Consider the following 18470-nt stretch of genomic DNA (forward strand, 5'->3'; position numbering starts at 1 on the left):
CTCGGGGCTAAGAATGTGCTGAGCCAGCCCTACCGCATAGATGCCAAATCCCTGTTTGTTCTGCCTGTGGCTTTTTAAAAAGGCATGAATCCCCCAGGCACCCAGCTGGAGCCATGGATGGTGAGGACCATCCTCTAGCTGAAGTGGACCACAGAGGAGCCAAGGCAGTTGCTTGGGACTGGCATGCTCAGCAGTGTGAGCTCAAACAGTGAGTGGAATTGGGATGAGTGTGGTGTCTAGTGAGGTTTTTTTTTTGTGTGTGTGGCTTTTAGAGCCACTGGTGGGGGGTTTGGTTAAAGCCACAAGCTAGGGTTCTGGAGTCAGAGCTCTGGGTGGTTTTGCTAGGCATGGGGATGAATCACATGGATGCTCACATTTTATTTCAGGCTGTGAAAAAGGGGGAAGGCTCCAATGGGTTACCATAGTGCTTGTGGTCTGAGGGTAGTTGTCCTGGGAATCTGTTCTGTGGGTCAGTTCTCCATGTAACAGCACATGGGGCAATTATCCTTCATTTCTACTCCTGCTGGTTTCTCTCCATTCTAGTGCCTCCCCCCCCACCCCCCCTGGCCAGGCAGATTCTGTGGGGAGATTTTGGGTGCAAAGCGTCTGATAGAACTCAAAGCATGTGGCCCATTTGTGGGGAAAAGTGACTGGCTGTAGGCATAATTTGAATAAGTAATTCTGCTGGAAGTTGCAGGCAATAAAACAATCCCTCCAGTCTGAAGGGGACTCATAGTTTTGTCATTAACAGAAGCCAAATTTCCAGGGGCAAAAAAAACAGCACAAACCCTCTACCACTGCAAGTGGGTATAATAAATTTTTGAAAGTATTGACAACAGAGCAGATCTCAACACGAAGTACACAAAATCTTAATTATGTCTTAGAAAAATTCTTTATAACAGATGCAGAATGAGTGAAAAGAATATGGTATAAACCATGTAGGTTTAAGATAATTTATTAAAGAAAAACAAAGGTAGTTTTATGTATTGTCGAAGGCTTTCACGGCTGGATTCAACTGGTTCTGGTGGGTTTTCTGGGCTGTGTGGCCATGGTCTGGTGGATCTTGTTTCTAACTTGTACGTTATATTGTGTACCTATATATTGTATACTGTATAGTGCTAATAAGAACTTAATTTTAAGATCTTGCTTTCCAGTGTGATAGGAAGATAAGTTTTTTTTTTGTAAAATAGACCAGGTTACCTTTTCTCAGGATGCTGTATTGTTAACCAGTTATAGTTTCAAATTGGAAAATTGAAAGCTTTAAAAAAAAAAAGATTGATGGCAATTGGCCTAGGAGCTAGCAAAATCCACAAAGCTGTGTCCAATGCAGATGCATCGTTCCACACATTTGCAGCCATGCTTAATCCCGGATGGGGGTTTGGGGAAGCTACGTGGCAGGGATGCTGAATGAGGTAGGAGGTGGTTCAGAAACTTGTGTGTGTGTGTGTAAAAGCAACAGCAAAGATCAGAGGTCTGGCTGTATGCTGAGGCTAGACTGCAGTGGTTAAGGAGACCGGAGGGCAGTTGCTCTACAGTCCTTGCCAGATGAAATAGTGATAAGGAGAATGGCATAGCTCGGACTGGAGACCGCTCCCTAAAAGCATTAATCCAACATGCAGATTCTGTCCTACGCTTGTCTTCCTCGTTTCCCCTCCTGCTCCCCACCCCTGTTGTTGATGCAGCACATTCCAGGCAGGGTGGGAGTCAGAGGAGCCCACTGCTTAGAACTCCTCTGGCTTTAAATGCTCCATGTCCAAAGCTGAGATATAACCGAACTGATGCTCCTGTATCAGCAGGTAGGTCCCTGGAATCCCCAGGCAGCTCATACTAATCTCCCTCAGGGTACTGCAAGGCCGATGGATAAAATAATTGGAACAGGGAAAAGGTCTGAGGTTCACTGGATGGGACACTCAAGGTCAGGACTGAGCAACAGGACAGACCTCAGCAACTCTGTTCCAAAATAAACCTTTGTTAGGGGCTTATTATGGCTTAGCAGCTCTGTTGGGCACCTCCCTGGTTGGCTCCCAGGGCATTAAAGATCCCCAAACCAGAGAGGATGAGGCTGCACCAATGAAAATCACTGCCATTCTGAAGAGTTAGGGTTAAGGCTTCTATTTGTGGCTTCTGTTCCTGGATGTGTGTTTTCAACCCCAAAAAGTGCTGGAAGTTATAGTTTGGATTTGTACCCCACCTTTCTCTCCTGTAAGGAGACTCAAAGTGGCTTATAAGTGCCTTTCCTTTCCTCTCCCCACAACAGACACCTTGTGAGGTGGGGCTGAGAGAATTCCAAAAAACTGATTGGCCCAAGGCCACCCAGCAGGAATGCAAGAATGCAGAAACACATCTGGTTCACCAGATAATCCTCTGCCACTCAGGTGGAGGAGTAGGGGATCAAACCTAGTTCTCCAGATTAGAATCCACCTGCTCTTAACCAGTACACCACGCTGATTTAACTGTGCATATAAATCTTTACCAGTCAAATTTTTGACCATGGGGATGCTGTTAAAGACAAAGGAGTAGGGTCAGTAAAGAAGATGTGACAGTTTCCATCTGTCAAACAGGAGCAGTAACAACCCATCTCACTCCATGAAGGTAAACAACATGGGTTTTGAAAAGCACTCACACTAAAGTAATCCATATGATTTGTAATTCTTTCCTTTGGCTCCCTTGGAAGCCAAACTACTGTTGCTCCCAAAGCCCTGGGTGGACAGTGCTGTAAAATCTCATCCCCCACCCCATCATAATAAATGGGGTTTTATCTCTGGCAGCTCTGCTAACCACCCCCATTGTTACCATCCGTTGCCAATGCAGTTGCCAGGCTGGCGCTCAGTTGCTAGGTTTCGCTTGAAGCTGGCGTGGGAGTTTGTGCTGAACTCTCTCCTTTGCTGGGAAACTTGGGGGTGGGGAAGAGAACTTGCATTTACCTGGGGTTGAGGGGCGAATGCATTTTTCTGAGATTAAGCCTGAACACAATGGGGCGGAGGAGAAAGTGTGCCCTTCAACAATTCACAGATGAAACAAGAGATGCTCTTGTCTACTCAAAATGTTCAAGTCTAGTGTCAAGAACTGAATGCTCTACATTTCTCCCACTCACACACAGTGTATTAATGTACTCTGCAGTAGTCTGTCCTATACTGATTTGAAAACAAGGTTAAAGGTGCAATAGGAAGAAATAGATGTGTTATGTGATCACTACTCAGCACTCACCACTCGTGTACTGGAGGAAACATACACACAGTTCCAATTTTTAACAAACATACCCTTCCCAAAGGCAAAACAGGCGCAGCAATTGACCAAGTACCCCCAAAACAAGGACTGTCCTGTGGGAAGCTTTGAGAAAATGGAAGTGGGGCTGAGCTACATGTAATGATGGAGAGCTGTGGTAAATCTCTCAATGTCTGCAAAAGGCAGCCATGGGGCTGAATTGGGTTCTAGTTCTGGAGAAGGGCTTACCCCCCTCAGCTATTTCCTCGATCAAAATAGCCACTCTTGGCTGCTATTAGCCCCCACAAGAGTGAAAAGATAGGCAACCCCTTTGTCTTTAATCTCTGTCAGCAATAACCCTGGGGGAAAATGGGGAAATGACACAAGGGGAAGAGCTTAAAAATGCCTACGCCACAGTCTGAATAACCCCTCCCTGATTGTGAGTTTTAAAAAATGATTAAACAACATGGGAAGGGATCTGATCGCGGAACCGCAATATCGTTTAATCTCCCATTTCACTACTTGAGCCAGAAAATCTTAAGATTTGATCAAGATATAACAACAAATGGAATTATTTGCTGTGCTTTCAAGAGGATACCCAAATCAGCTAGAAGGGCCTGACTCAAGCACCAGACCTGCCAGCATGGATGTGGACAAGGGTTGAATGTTGTGTCTGGAGGTGGGCTGCACAGATCTCACTGGAAGGAGGCTCTTGTGACCCAACCAGGGAGGCTGAATATTACTGGTGTCAAAGTGACATCTTGTGGCTGATACGTTATGGGGGCAGAGCCTGAATAAAGCCCTAAAAGTGCTGAGCTGGGCATGAAGCCATGCACTTTTAATGACCTAATGGTTTGGGACTACTGTTCCTGCAAGAGCACCTCTCCTGATAAACAGCATTAGGCTCAGCTAGTAATAACTTATTGGTGGTCCCTGGCTCAAGAAGCATCTGGCTGTCCTTAACAGCCTTGTCAGCCCTGCCCCTGGTCTGGTGGACCTCTGTGAAGTGAGGCCCAGGGCCTGCGTGATCTGACTCAACTCCAAACCCCCCCTTATGCTTACTTATATTTCCTCAGTTTTTGGGTTCCCCCCCCCTTCCCCTTTCTCTTCCCCGCCCGCCATCTCTGATTCGTTATCCCCATCATTGTTCTTTAATGTTAAGGGGGCCAACTGGAATTCTAAAATTAATAAATTATAGTTCATATTTTATACAGTATATTACTTTTAACTGGTTATGTTATGGTGGTTGTTAGCCACCCGGAACCTGACTATAGTGGGAAAGGGTGGGATATAAATCTAATAAAATAAAGTAGAGTGTATTGAATAAACCTTTTTCACATCTGGCTGTCACTGCAGTGCATTCCATTATACACAGGGGACCTGAGTGAGGGAGAGTAACTTGTGTCCTTCCCAACCCACTATAAACTTGTTCAGTAGAATGGACACAGTGACAGGAATCAAGGAAGAGCTCCACCCCTGGCTGCCTCTGCGTCTTACTGGAGGCTCAAGGGGCATCTTGTGGCTGACTTGGAGGGGTGGGAATAAGGTCCTGTAAGTGCTGAGCAGGGTATGGAGCCATGTATGTTCTCTGCGTGTGAAGTATTGAGAAAGAATGTAGCATTTGTTAGCATGATGTGTTCATCTCTCTGCTCTGCAGCATCTTTCGTCTCTACTGCTATGTAACCATTCTCAAAGCATTCTTGTGGTGACAGTAGGTGCCGTGTCCAGTCTCGATGTGCAGCGCACTGCATAGCAATGTGAGAGATTTGTCAGTAGGTGTACTTGCTTGCCTGATGTGCTTTTGCGTGTGTGTGTGTGTGTGTGTGTGTGTGTGTGTCCACATGTCTTTGTCTCTTCCTCCTGTTTTCTGATCCCCTGTCCCGGGGTCCCTTGCTTACATGTTATGCGTCCCCATCCTGAGTTCTTCTGCTGGCAACTGCCACCCTCTCCACCTGCTTTGGGAACTTGCTTGTCATGTTGCATGTGGTGTGTGGGTGTGATGCACACCCAGCCTCTCTCTGCCAGCACTGCTTTGGGCTGTAGTGGCTGCCAGGCATCCCGGCAACCAGGACGATGTTTGAATGCCCGGGGCTGAAGCCGGGAGAGGGAGGCAGGTTCCGTGTCTGTGAGAGAACAAACCTGCTCGTTGTAGAATTTAACACAGTCTCTTGTTCCAGCCGGAGTACCATGGAAGCAGGGCTGTGGAGTGGAAAGGGCTGCAGTGCCCCCTGGATGTACCACAGAATCGCTGGGCAGTACACGTGAGTCCAGGACTCTTTTGAGGGGATTTGGTTTGAACAGCGGGCTGTCCAGGCAAAGTTCTAATCCTGGATTTGATGAACCAACAGAGAGGAAGGAGAGAGGATATTTTGTTGGGGGATTTGGGTTTGTTGTGTGCGTGTGTTAAGTTCCGTCAAGTCACTTCCAACTCATGTCAATCCTATGGATCAATGTCCTCCAAATGGATAAAAAAGGTGAGGTGACAACTTATTTCTTAGTAGGGCATTATGCTTGTTCTCCAAAATCATCCTTATGAATGAATGATTTTTAATATGGCAGTAAGTCAGCTATCCACAGGCTATATACAATATAAATGACAAATATAAACATATTACAAAATATGTATAAAACACTTACAAATCGAAATATTATGTTACAAATGAATACGTCTCATAAGAGGGCATATTAATACTTAATCAGCTCTCTATTTTAACAAACTCTTGTGCTTTTTATATGCTATCGTGCAGAACTTTGCTACCTGATGGGAGACATAAGCATCTTTATCTTCTAGCAAAAATTCCCTGACCTCCGGCTCATGATCTTTAATTGCTGGATTTCAATATTGCAGCAGTAAAGGTTGAATTAGTAGATTCCTTTCTGTTTTAAGGAGTTCTCATATGTATTAAGAAATCCACTTCTCCTGAATTGCATATGCACTTCTTCATATACTAGGAGGGTTTTTTTTAATCTACCAGTTAACATAGTTGAGGGAAAGGCATCAAAACGTGCTCTAGAAAAAGCTCAACAGAACTTTGCAATGGTTATGCTTTGAAGATAGGGTGCCATTGCTAAGCCTACCCAAGATTTCAAAGGCCTGTGCATAACAGGGAGAACAGCACTGTCTAATTGAGAATCAATATCATCAAGGTGGTGATAGAGGCATATGTCTCATTCCAGAAGCTTCATTGGATTGATCCCAGACTGTCTGAGTTTTAAGACTATCTTCTCAGACCAGTTTGGATATGGTACTGTTGCCAGAAATGAAGATAAGAATCCTACAGGATGCAGATGTACCTTTATCCAATATTTAATTGTACTCTTCCAAAGGAGGGTCTCAACCTTTGCAAGCCCAGCCTCCTGTCTCAGTATGACATTGGGAGTGAATTTAGGAATACTAAATAAGGCTCTAAGGAATGTGACAGAACTTTTTCTAATTGGGTGAAGTTGGATGCAATATCTAACTGAGCTCCATACATAAGTTGCGGGATAGATTTTGCTACAGATAATTTAATCGCTGCTGGTATATAGCCCTCACCCTGTGTGGGAAAACCTCAGTATAACTTGCACACTTTTCTGCGCTGATTGGACAAGTGATTGCATATGTGCTGTAGGTTTACCATTGTACTGGAAAACTACTCCTAAATATCTGAAGCACTTAACTTGATCAATTTGTTGTCCTGTAATCTTGAGCTTTTAAATTTGGTGCTAAAATGTACTATTTTGGTCTTAAGATGGTTTTTAATTATTGTTCTTCTGTACATTTTTGGGTAAATAACCACAATGCTCTCTTAAAACCAACGTTAATTAATGAGAACACAACTGTGTCATTTGCATGCATAAATATGGGGACTCTTTTTCCCCGGGGCAAGAGTGTGGGTATGAATATCCTTATATTGAAAATCTGTTATAAACGAATTGACATAGAAATTAAACAGATGTGGTGCTAAAAGGCATCCTTGCCTTACCCCTTTCTGCAAAGGAATAGATGAAGTTAAACATCCTTCTTGTGATACTCTTACCCTCAATGTGGGGTTCTCATAGAACTTAATGATAAGATCCATCAAACGTTTGTCAACTTTAGTACTCGCTAACTTAGTCCAAAGTCGATCATGTGGCACAATATCAAAAGAGGCTTTAAAATCAACAGAAACCACATGTAATGAGCCCTTCTGCAGTTGGACATATTTCTGTATCAAGAAGTCTAGAATTAGACAGTGGTCCATTACTGATCGACCCTTCTGAAAGCCTGCTTGTTTATCTTTCAATACTTTTTCATGATCAAGCTAAGCAAGAAATTTTATGCTCAAGTATTTAGTGTACAATTTACTTATGACATAGAGTAGGTTGGTTGGCCTATGTCCTATGATTAGCTCAATGTACCTTTAAAAAATATAGGTACCACTATAGCTTCATTTCAATCTGATGGGATATTCACTGTATTAATAAAGAATTCAGCCAAAATTGGAGCCAACCAGACTGTATTAAATTTCAGCAGCTCTGGTGGTATAAGGTCATTCCTTGGAGCTTTCCCAGATTTTAATTCTGTAATCACGGTTTTAATTTCTTCGTGTGTAACAGGGGGCCATCTAGATATGTTAATCTGAGAAAAGTAGTGTCTTACCAGGGCCTGATGGTTAGCATAAAGTTTGGAGAAATGATCCTTTCAATCTGCCATCGGTATTGAGTTGGTCATAATCATTTTGCCAAATTTATTATATTGACCCATTAACCTCCAAAAGGTAACCATATCCTTTGTTCTTGCAGCCAATATTAAAGATTGCCATTTGTCATATTCTGTTTTATTAGGGATTTATAATTTTCCCCCTTTCAAATATTTGTTGTTTTGTAATCAGACCTGCTTTGAAATTATAACAGTCTCACCAAAGTTCTTTTGGCCATTTTACAATCATGATCAAACCAATCTTTATTATAAACCTGTACTGACAGACTTGCTTTTTGAAAGGAAGGATTTAAGAGTTTTCACTATTTCATCATAGCTCTCTGGAATGGACTTAGACCCATTTTCCATCCTTTCTTGTAAAGCTTGAACATTTAGCATCCTACCTATATCTGAAATGAACCAATCAGCAAAAAAGTTCCTTGAATTATCATCCCATTTCCTTCTCAAATTATATGACTCCATCATCAACACTGTGTGCACAGCCTGAGAATGTAACACTAAATCAGAGGTTAGTTCCCATCTGAGGGCTAATAGGAAATGGTCACTTTCTGTATGGGGCACAATTGAGAAATTACTAACTTTACATAGAATTTCTTGTGAAACCATAACATAATCAATTGTTGATTATTTCCCACCCGACCAGAAGGTGAACTGTGCTGGATAGTCTCCTGGTTGAGTTCCATTCAGGATCTCTAAATTAAATTTGTAAGCCATCTGATGAAGATATAAAGCCGCATAGTTAATTCCCTTGTCAAGGGCAAATCTCTGGTTGTTGGATAGGGGCCTATCATCCTCTTCCACACAGAGGCCAAATCTATCCAGTAGGATTTAAATGGATTGACCCATTCTCACATTGAAATCTCCACCAACAATTAAATGGGCAATAGGACAATTTTGTAAAAGATATAAAAACATTTCTTCCATTTCCATCTGCATTGTTTTAGCCTGAAACTTAGATTGAACAGGAGGGATGTATACAGCTAAACATATTAAATAGATATCTTTGGAATACAGTAGTTCTAAGCCCATGACCATGGAATAGAAATTTTCTTAACATGCAACACGCATAATAGAATTCCAGGTTAGGGACAACACTGGTCTTTGGTAGACCACAAGAAGTGTTTTTTTGCCTGGATTTCTTTCAAAATTTTCTGTGAATGGCCAAAGAGCACAAAAAAGGAAGTCTGGTTTCAGACAGAGGTTTGAGAGAGTTCACTTTAAAGCTTGACTTTAGCTACTGCTCCTCTACCTGAGTTTCAGGTGCTTTGACTGCTGCATCTCTTGGACTACTGCCTGCCAGCTGGCTGGAGAAATAAATGTTGTACGGTTTGAAATAACTGGTTATTTTTTTTTTAATAATTTAGTTTATTTGTGCGTATGTGTGTGAAGTATGCCTGTTGCACCTTTTAGTCTTTGGCCTGTTGGTGAGTTGGGGGGGCAGCTCTCAAACTACATCCCTCAAACTCTTGCGATCTGAATGTTATGTCTCTATTGATACACCCCAAGATCGCATTAGCCTTTTTTTGTCACACTGACTGCTCCTATTCAATTTACTGTTCACCTGTACCCCAAGATCTTGTTCTCACATACTACTAGTTGTTAGTATCCTCCATCCAAAAAGAAAGGGGGAAGGAGAGAAAGGGGGAGGGGAAGAAAAAGGGTGAAGGAAAAGAGAGCGCAGAGAGGGAAAAGAGAGAAGGGGAAGACAGAGAAAAGGGGGGAAAGAGAGAGAAAGGGGGGAGCGCTTTGGCAGTGGTAGTGAGGAAATGTCATCTATGCTCCTCCCCCCTGCCGCTGCCACAGCAAAAGTCTGTGGTTGCTTTAAAATTATGCTTAACTTACTTCCAGGGAAAATGTTACCGCGCTGCCTCCGCTATCAAAAAGACTGGGGGCAAGGAGAATGCCAGGGACAGGGCTCTTTCCTTGGCCTTGTCCCCGCCCCATTCTTCTCCCAAACGCAGCTTGGGGAGGAGTGGCCCATGTTTCCCCCAACACTGCTGCCAAAAAAGGGGCCTATGGTTGGTTGATTTAAAATTAAGATTAACTTACTTCCAGACAAGCAGCAGCTGGGGCCCTTTCCCCACCTACCGTTTGCTGCGCGCTACTGCCCCCAAATAGTGCGTGGTCCAGCGGTGCTCCCCATGAGTCTGGGCAGTGACAACGCAGCCACCCCGACTCTGCGCTCTAACGTCCCTTCAGCGCGCGTCATTTCTGACGCTGAAGAAAATGGCACCTTCTGGCTGCCCTGCGCAGAGCTGGGGGCAGTGGGGAACACGACCCCGGGGTGGAAATCGCTTGCGCTCAGAGTAGCGCACTGCAAAACATAAGTGGGGAAAGGCCCGGAGAAGACCAAGGTGGGGACAAGGCCAAGGAAAGAACACCTTCCCTGGTCTATCCCTGCCCCTCAGTCTCCTCTCGAAGTAAATTAAGCTTAATTTTAAGGCAACCACAGGCCTTTTGTTTTTGCAGCAGTGGTGGCCAGAGCTTCCCAGGGCAACTGGCATTCAGGGCAAGAGGCCTCCCTTGCCCCACTCTTGTTATGCCCTTGGTGAGGTTCAGAGGCCCTTCAGTTGCCTTGAGTTTGGTTTCCCTGTTTGTTAAAAGTTGTTTTAAGAGTCATTTGTATCTTTATGGTGGGTGTGTGTGTGTGTGGCTCTGCTGGTTTTATCCTGAGCTGTTTTTCTTAGGTGTTTTTTTTTTTGTGGGAGGAGTGGGGAGCTTTTTTCATTCCTTCTATATTTTGCTTGGAAGTCCTTGTCTTCTGGTGTGGTACACGGGAAGACAAGCCAAAACTCTTTGCAAGACTTGAGGGACTGGTTGTATTCTCCTGTTTGATTGTGAGGTTCTTGGATGGGGGAGTGTAGTTTAGTTGGCTGCAGTTTTTTGTACTTTTTGTGTGGCTCTAGGTTTTTTTTTTTAAACAGGTATTGCCTTTGGTTTTGTGTGTCCATTTTCCCAGCCCCATTCCAGGGTTTCTCTGGGGTTTAGGGTTTGGGAAGGGGGGCTTTTTGAACTACTTGTATTTGTTTTTCCCGTCCATTTTTTGGTGCTTGCTTCTGTTGTGTTGAGGCATTGCAGTTGGTATTAGATTGGCTTGCAACTTTGATGGGGCTGGCAAAAATGCATTTTCTCTCTCCTTCTCTCCTACACACGCACTCACTCGCTCACTATTTGCCAGTCCTCCAAATTTCTTCCCTTTTCTTCCATCTCTACAAAGCAGTCCATGCTTTCAGCTACCAGGCATTGTATGATGGACATGGCTTCTGCTGGGCTTGCACTTCCAGAGTGTATCAGGGTTTTGCTGGGCACCTGGACTTGGATTGGGCTTGTGGCTCTGTCTGGCAAAAGTGCCCCTGTTTTGATTATCTTGTATTGTGTCTGTAGTGTTTTGACATTGGTTCTGTTAGGCTTCACGATGCATTAGTCTGTGGTTCCACTGGATTGGTTTGTGGTTTCGTTCTGTTGGGCTTGTGCTGGTTCTTGGGAGATGTTGACCTGTAGTGATTGGTCACAGGTATGCCACTTTTCTATCCAACAGAGTTTTCAATTGTATTCAGTGGAAAACTGGGCATCCCTTTAGGGGCCCATTGAATTGAACCTCCCGGCCCAAACTTCACCAAATCCAAATCCAAAAACCTTTATTAGGCATAAAACCAGTGCCAAGAATTTCAAATACAATAAAAAGATCATTATTGCTCAACTTGCAGTACACCGAGCAAAAACATAGCAACAGCTTCAGATATTTCCACACTAGAGCTATTTAGAAGCTTAGCCATTTTTGTTTTATCAGAGAGGAGCATAAATCCTGTTGGTAACACAGTTCTCAAATTGGTTCTGATGTTGTTGTACTTTGAACAATGGAGCAGAATATGAGAAAGTGTTACAGTTTTATCAGGACAGAATTGACAGCGACGCTCATCTTGTGGAATACCAGAGAATCGACCTTGAAGATGTGCTGACGGAAAAGAGTTACACCTTGCTCTGGTCATGACCCATCTGCTATTGTAATTAATAAGTTGTTGCAGATATATAGTAGGGCTCGTTTTCTGAGGGATAATCCCAAAGACTATTGGAGAGCAAGAGCTTTGTGCTTTGCTCAGGAGAAATTGGTATCTTGATCAAATAATCTAGACTTTAAGCGATGGTAAATCTCCGGAGCGGTGAGCATTTGTAGGGCCTCCCAAGAGAAGCCCAAGGAAAAGATCTTTTTTTCAATATGAAGCCACCATTTCGAAAGCTGAAGCTCTCTCATTTCTAACTGGGACAAACTGTTAGGGTCAGTGCAAAAACAAAGACGCAGCCAAAACTTAAAAGTTACAACCCATGCCCTTGTTTCTAATAAATGTTGCCCTGATTCCAAACAAACAACACCATAGGGGACACAATGCGGGGCCAAACTTCACCAAATTCTTCTAAGGATTCTTCTAAGAGAGTAACCTGCAGCTATGCTGCATATGTGGTGCCTCTACCTTTGTAAACGGCTCCCCAGAGCCCTGAAAAAAAAAATCCCCCCAGACTTTATCAGAGCTAAAAAAATTCTGATATCCAACCACCCCCCTCCCCCAAAAAGAAAAACTGAAAAAACCCATTTATTCCGCTTTTTTGGCTTTTGGATAAATACTGGGAAGAAAATGGAATTCGCTTCTGTGAATTAACTCACGGGGCTATGTGTATGAAGGCCATGAAACTCCATCAGCTGCTGTTCTCTGAGCTGCTACACTGCGTGAACTCTCATCAAAGCCTATCAGCATCCTAACGAGCAATGTCCACTTTCTAACACAACCTATAATGTTCATTAACCATGACTCACCAGTCTACGTATTTCAGTGGCAACATTTTCTCTCTCCTCTCCTACACACGCACTCACTCGCTCACTATTTGCCAGTCCTCCAAATTTCTTCCCTTTTCTTCCATCTCTACAAAGCAGTCCATCACCACCACTCCGCTACCTCAGCCCTGGGTAGGGGTTTGAGGGTTGGTCTAGGAGCTGGGAGACCCTGGTTCAAATCCCCACCCTGTCATGTAAACTTGCTGAGTGACCAATCACTCTCTCTCTCTGACTCACCTATCCTACATGGATGTTGATGTGAGGATAAAATGAAGGAGAAAATGATGTGTGCTGCCCTGAACTCCTTGAAGGAAGGGTGGATTAAAATATAACTAAATTATTTTAAAGAATTTGTGGCTACTGAGATTGGAAAGGCACTACTGTATGGGTAACTGTTCTGGTTGAATCTAGGGGCACTAACAGGACTTGGGGAAGCAGGACATGATGGAGCACTTTGTAGGGGTGGATGGAAGGGAATTAGGATTGGCAAATTGTGTGCAAGTGAGAGAAAGACAACACCAAAATAATTGCAGGTTGGTGATGTAATGAAAAGAAAAGAAAAAGAGAAGAGTTTGGAGTTATACCCTGCCTTTCTCTCCTGCAAGGAGTCTCAAACCAGCTTGCAAACTCCTCTTCCTCTTCCCACAGCAGACACTTTGTGAGGTAGGTGGGGCTGAGAGTTCTGAGAGAACTGTGACTGAGCCAAGTTCACTCAGCGGGCTTCACGTGTAGCAGCAAAGAAACAAATCCAGTTCGCCAGATAAGAGTCTGCTGCTCATGGTGGTGGAGTGGGGAATCAAACCAGGTTCTCCAGCTTAAGAGTCCACCACTCTTAACTACTGCATCATGCTGAGCATCATGGGGGAGGGTAAAGAAGGGGTCATGACTGGTGAGGATGGCTACAGACTTTGCTGGGAGTTCATGCAGTGGTGCAGCTAAGACTTGCCTTGACAGTCACTGGCTCAAATCACATCTCAGCTACAAATGTTCTAAATGCTGTCATGTGAGCTGCAGCATTCTCAGTCTCAGTGCCGCCTTCCTGCAATCTGCAACACTGGACTAATTGTATTGGATTACCTTATTGGAAAGATCAATGAGAAAATGGGTGTTAAGCACTCTGAAGGCATAAAAAAATGCCAAATAATATTATGCCACTGTTCCAACACGATAATGCCAAAAGGCCCTTTAAAATTGATTCACATTTTATGCAGCAGATGTATTTGTGTGTCAACATTACGTCTATATTTCATGAATAGTATAAAGATTGAAGTGGCCATGCATAGTAGTACGTAGGTAACAGGCACACATCAAAAAAACTCTAGCCAGCTGGAATTGTCCTTATAATCTCCTTTTCCTAGTTTACTGGGTTCACTGGTACAAGCATAAACGTTTGCCCTAGAACTTTTGAGCAGGCCCATATAGAAGCAACCTGTCAATTATCTGCAAGTGTGTATAAAGTACATTCAAATCACAGCTGATTTATGGGACCCAGTTGAGTTTTCAAGGCAAGAGACTAACAGATGTGGTTTGCCATTGCCTTCCATTGCATAACAACCTGGGGATTCCATGGTGGTCTCTTGTCCAAGTACTGGCCGGGACAGACCCTGCTTAGTTTCTGAGATGTGATGAGATCAGTCTAGCCTGGGCCATCCAGGTCAGGGCTCTCTGAAGACATTCCTTTCTATTAAACATGTGAGCAGTAGGGGGCGCTACTGCTCCATATTGCTGTGACATTGAGGAACAAATTACATCTGGGTAAAGGCTAAAGTGGATATCTCAGCCAAGAAGGGTGTCAATCCCCAAGATAACATAGAATGCAGTGATGGAAGGGCTACTCATTGGGAAGGATTGCCTCCACTGGCTCACCCTTCAGCAGGCCTCCCTACCTTCAAAAGGACATCAGAAAGGTGAAAAGGGGGTTTTCTTCTATTTTTTGAGTTGGTCTTGGTCAGTTCAAGGTGTTAATTAGTGAGTGCTGCTTACTGGTGGTCATACAAAGGCGGTTGGGCCTACTTCCCCTACCTTTTAGCCACAGTCTTCCAAGAGCCTACCTTAACCTCAAAGCAAAAACAATACTTGCTGGCAGGTGAAGAGCTATTATACAATACCCTTTAGTGTTGTCCTAATAATTCTAGTGAACTCTGAACAGAACTGTGTGCATTTTGGGGGCGTTGGAAATAGTGTAAATGTCAAATGAAATATTCTGAATGGCTGTCATGTAGAGAAAGTGCAGAGAGGAGACAAAATTGGGTTGGTATTGTTGAAGGCTTTCATGGCCGGAATCACTGGGGTACTGTGGGGTTTCCAGGCTGTATGGCCATGTTCCAGTAGTCGCATTTTCTCATGAAGATGCCAGCCACAGATGCAGGCGAAACGTCTGAAGAGAATGCTACTGGAACATGGCTATGCAACCTGGAAACCCCACAGCACCCCAAAATTGGGTTGTTTAACTGGAGGAAGCAATCTATAGAGTGTGTAAGGTACATAAATGCAAAGGTATGCAGAACAATTCTGGCCATGTTCCATTGCTTACTTGAACATAGCCAAGAGACAATGAAATGTACTTTAAAAATTAGCAAGGGGTCAGAGAAATTGACTTGAAAGAATGGGCGTTCTCCCACAGGAGCTGCTGCTTGGGGCCTGCTGGAGTTTCCGGCCCCTGTGCCCACTTCTGCGCCCGGCCTGACGGTTGCTTCTCTGTCCTTTGCAGGCTCTTCCAGAAGCAGCTGGTGTCCGATTTTGCTCCTGACCCGCGCAGGCCCAGCCCCCGGGTCCTCCAGGACTCGACCAACTGGCATGACGCCCAACCACCCCCGCCTCCCTGGGGTGCCCTGCGGCAGGAGAACCCGCGGCTTCCAGGGAAAGAGTGGAAGCGGGCCGCGGCTGGTCCGAAGCCCCACGACCCGCGCAGCCCGACTCGCGATGGCTTCTGCAGGAGGGAGCTGGCCTGGGGGGCCGCCGCGCACAGTCCGAAGGTTTCAACTAAAGGTCGGGGCGCTCCGGGTTGCAGCCCGGGGCCTCTCGGAGCGGGCGGGAAAATCCGGGGCGACTGGCCTGCCCGCTCCCCGCCCAGCTACGAAGCCCACATGCGGCTCCGGGCCGTCCAGGGCCCCCGGAAAGAAAACTGCCCGCGGCGGCCGCCGCCCTACGTCGCTCCTCCGTCCTACGAGGCTGCCCATCGCACAGTCCGGCCCCAGACACGGGCCTGCAGGACCGGGGAAAGGCCGCCAGCCCCAGCAGAAGCGCCCTCCTCGTCGCGGCTGGCGAGGGCCTGCCAGGGACGACCTCGAACGCCCAGCTCCGGCTGGAAGAACGGGCACTGCCAGGCGGCGGCGCCGCCCGGCCCTTGGAGCTACCTCGCCGGAGCCAGGACCTGGGCTGGGCGGCGGAGGCGGCCGGAGCGCGCGGAGGCTTCCCCCGGCTGGCCCGGCAGCCCCGCGCCACGCGGCCACACCCTGCCTCGGGTCACCAGGCGGCTTCCCGCCTCCTGCTGCCTGGTGCTCGACGCCTCTGCTCCCCAGGCCGCCCGCCCTTCAGGGGGGCGCTCGAACCGCGCCGCCGCCGCTTGGCCCGGCCCCGAGTGGAAGCGGGCCAGCAGCAGGGAGCCCGGCGGGACTAGAGCCACGCCGCGAAGGGGAGCCGGGGGAGTCATGGTGATCGACGCCACGTGCGTCGTGATCCAGACCCACTACATCCCTCCGGCGCGGCCCGAGCGCGTGCGCTACGTGGGGCGGGAGGAGGGACCGAAGGAGCAGAGCCCCCCCGCCCCTGCCGCCGCCTCGCCGGGCTCCTTGGCGGAGCGGGCCTCCCGGATCCTGGGCCTCCCCTGGAGCGAGCTGAGCTTCCCGGAGCAGGGAGGGCAGCTCTCGGTGCCGGCCAGCCCCAGGCGCGAGGCTGCGGGTGGGGGCCCGGAGGAGGCACCTGCTCAGCCTGAGCGGGCCCTTTCTCCCCCCCAGGGCAGCCTCAGGCTCCCCTTCCCCCAGCCGACCCCCAAGAGCGGCCTGGAAGAGCCCCCAGATACGGGGCTGCCTCGCCTTGAGGAAGGGAGGGTGGCACACGCTGGCCCGAGCGCGCCCCGAGCTGATGTCCCGCAAAACGGATCCTATGTGCTGGATCTGAGGAAAGCCATGTCGAGGATCCGCCGGCACACAGCGCCGGATTCGGACACCGATGAAGAGCTGGAGAAGGCGCGGCGGCCAGCCGGGGGGCATTTCTCATGGAAGGGGCGCCTGAATGAAGCGGCACTCTCTTATAGCAGCAGCAGCTTGGAGAGCATCGAATCTAATGCCACTGTGGTGTCTGGAAATGCCAAGCCTGCCACCCTGAGCAATGGACCTGAGAAGGGCTGGCAGCCGAGTCCGACAGTTCCATGACAATGAAGATGGATTAGAAGACAACACACACTGGTGCCCCATCTTTGTCCACCTTACTCTCGAGTCCCAAGTGCCTGGTATCCCTATGCCACTGCTACCTCCAGCCTCAGATTCAGGGACATTGGTAGGTTTGAGGCTGTGGGGTGAAAGAGAAATATACACAGGAGTGTTGTGTGGTTTCCGGGCTGCATTTTCTCTTGACGTTTTGCCTGCACCTGTGGCTGGCGTCTTCAGAGAATCCTGTTCAGATCCTCTGAAGATGCCAGCCACAAATGCAGGCGAAACATCAGGAGAAATTAAAATGCTACCAGAACACGGCCATACAGCCCAGAAACCACACAACACCCCAGTGATTCCGGCCTTGAAAGCTTTTGACAATACATTTAAATATACACAGTTGTGACTTGTAAAAACAAACAAGCAGGAGTCTTGTGTCAGGTTAAAGACCAGCAGAGTTTTATTCCAGCAGAAAATGTGTAGACTGAAGAAGCTTCTGGTTTAGTTGGTTTCATCCAGAGGTGTCCAATTCTGGCGCTTCAGATGTTCATGGACTGCAATTCCCATCAGCTGCTGCTGTCATGAAGCACCAGTGTTGGACACCTCTGGTCTAGGCTGTACTCCACAAAGCCTTATGCTGGAATACAAGTGTATTAGTCTTTAAAATATCGCAGAACTCCAGTTTATTTTTGGTACAACGGATTGTAAAAACCACTACCCTTTAATATATTTGTGCTGGCATAGCATAGTCTCTAAGAATGGAACCTCTGTGCCCAGAGGCAGTATACCTCTGATTACTATTTGGGAGTTCCAAGCCGTAGAGAATGCCCATCAGCATTATAGCCTCCCTGGGTCATCTGTCTGGCTGTTGTTTGTTGGAAACAGCGTTGGATTAGATGATCTGATTCGGCAGGGCAATTCTTAGTAGCAGGGATATGTGCAATGGGTAGTAAACCTGTTGAGTCGTGTTCTGCTTCGCGACTCTTGTATCATTATTGCCTAAAAATCTGCGGCACCAGGCATTTAGGAACAATAACGTTCCACGATAATAGCTGTTTTCTCAACTGAAGACGTTTGATGATATAGTCTTGTTAAGCTCATGAGGTCAGTTACGTCAGCATCAGATCCGACCAAACACAGCAGTGCCATGTAATGTGAAAGGAAGTGAAGGGAGATCCCAGATCGGTGCCAGAATTACTGGTGGGTCCTCTTCCCTTTGTAATGCTACCCTTAGCTACTGTTTTGGGAACTCTCGAGTGGAGAGGGGCAAATTGGTGAAGCTGCTGGATTTCTTTAAGAGCTCCCGAGTCCCACCTGTATCATTTGAGCAGCGATCCAGATATTAAAATTGCAAAGTAGATGTCTGTAACCTTTGTTAGTGTAAAGA

General features: G+C 46.5%; 1 protein-coding gene across 2 annotated transcripts; it reads left to right on the forward strand.

Moving 5' to 3' along the window:
• The first annotated feature begins 120 nt into the window (after nucleotides 1-120).
• DDN (dendrin) lies at nucleotides 121-17289 on the forward strand. 2 transcript variants are annotated; one of them, XM_048490684.1, is made up of 3 exons: nucleotides 121-195; nucleotides 5382-5465; nucleotides 15424-17289. In XM_048490684.1, exons 2-3 carry the CDS (start codon nucleotides 5392-5394, stop codon nucleotides 17084-17086), a joined length of 1737 nt encoding a protein of 578 aa, XP_048346641.1. In that variant the 5' UTR covers nucleotides 121-195; nucleotides 5382-5391; the 3' UTR covers nucleotides 17087-17289. The 2 variants fall into 2 exon arrangements, with proteins under 2 accessions (XP_048346641.1, XP_048346640.1); XM_048490683.1 differs by lacking the exon at nucleotides 121-195 and having other exon boundaries at nucleotides 5278-5465.
• Nucleotides 17290-18470: the final 1181 nt, after the last annotated feature.

Source organism: Sphaerodactylus townsendi, linkage group LG03, assembly GCF_021028975.2.
Source record: "Sphaerodactylus townsendi isolate TG3544 linkage group LG03, MPM_Stown_v2.3, whole genome shotgun sequence".
Classification (NCBI taxonomy): domain Eukaryota; kingdom Metazoa; phylum Chordata; class Lepidosauria; order Squamata; family Sphaerodactylidae; genus Sphaerodactylus; species Sphaerodactylus townsendi.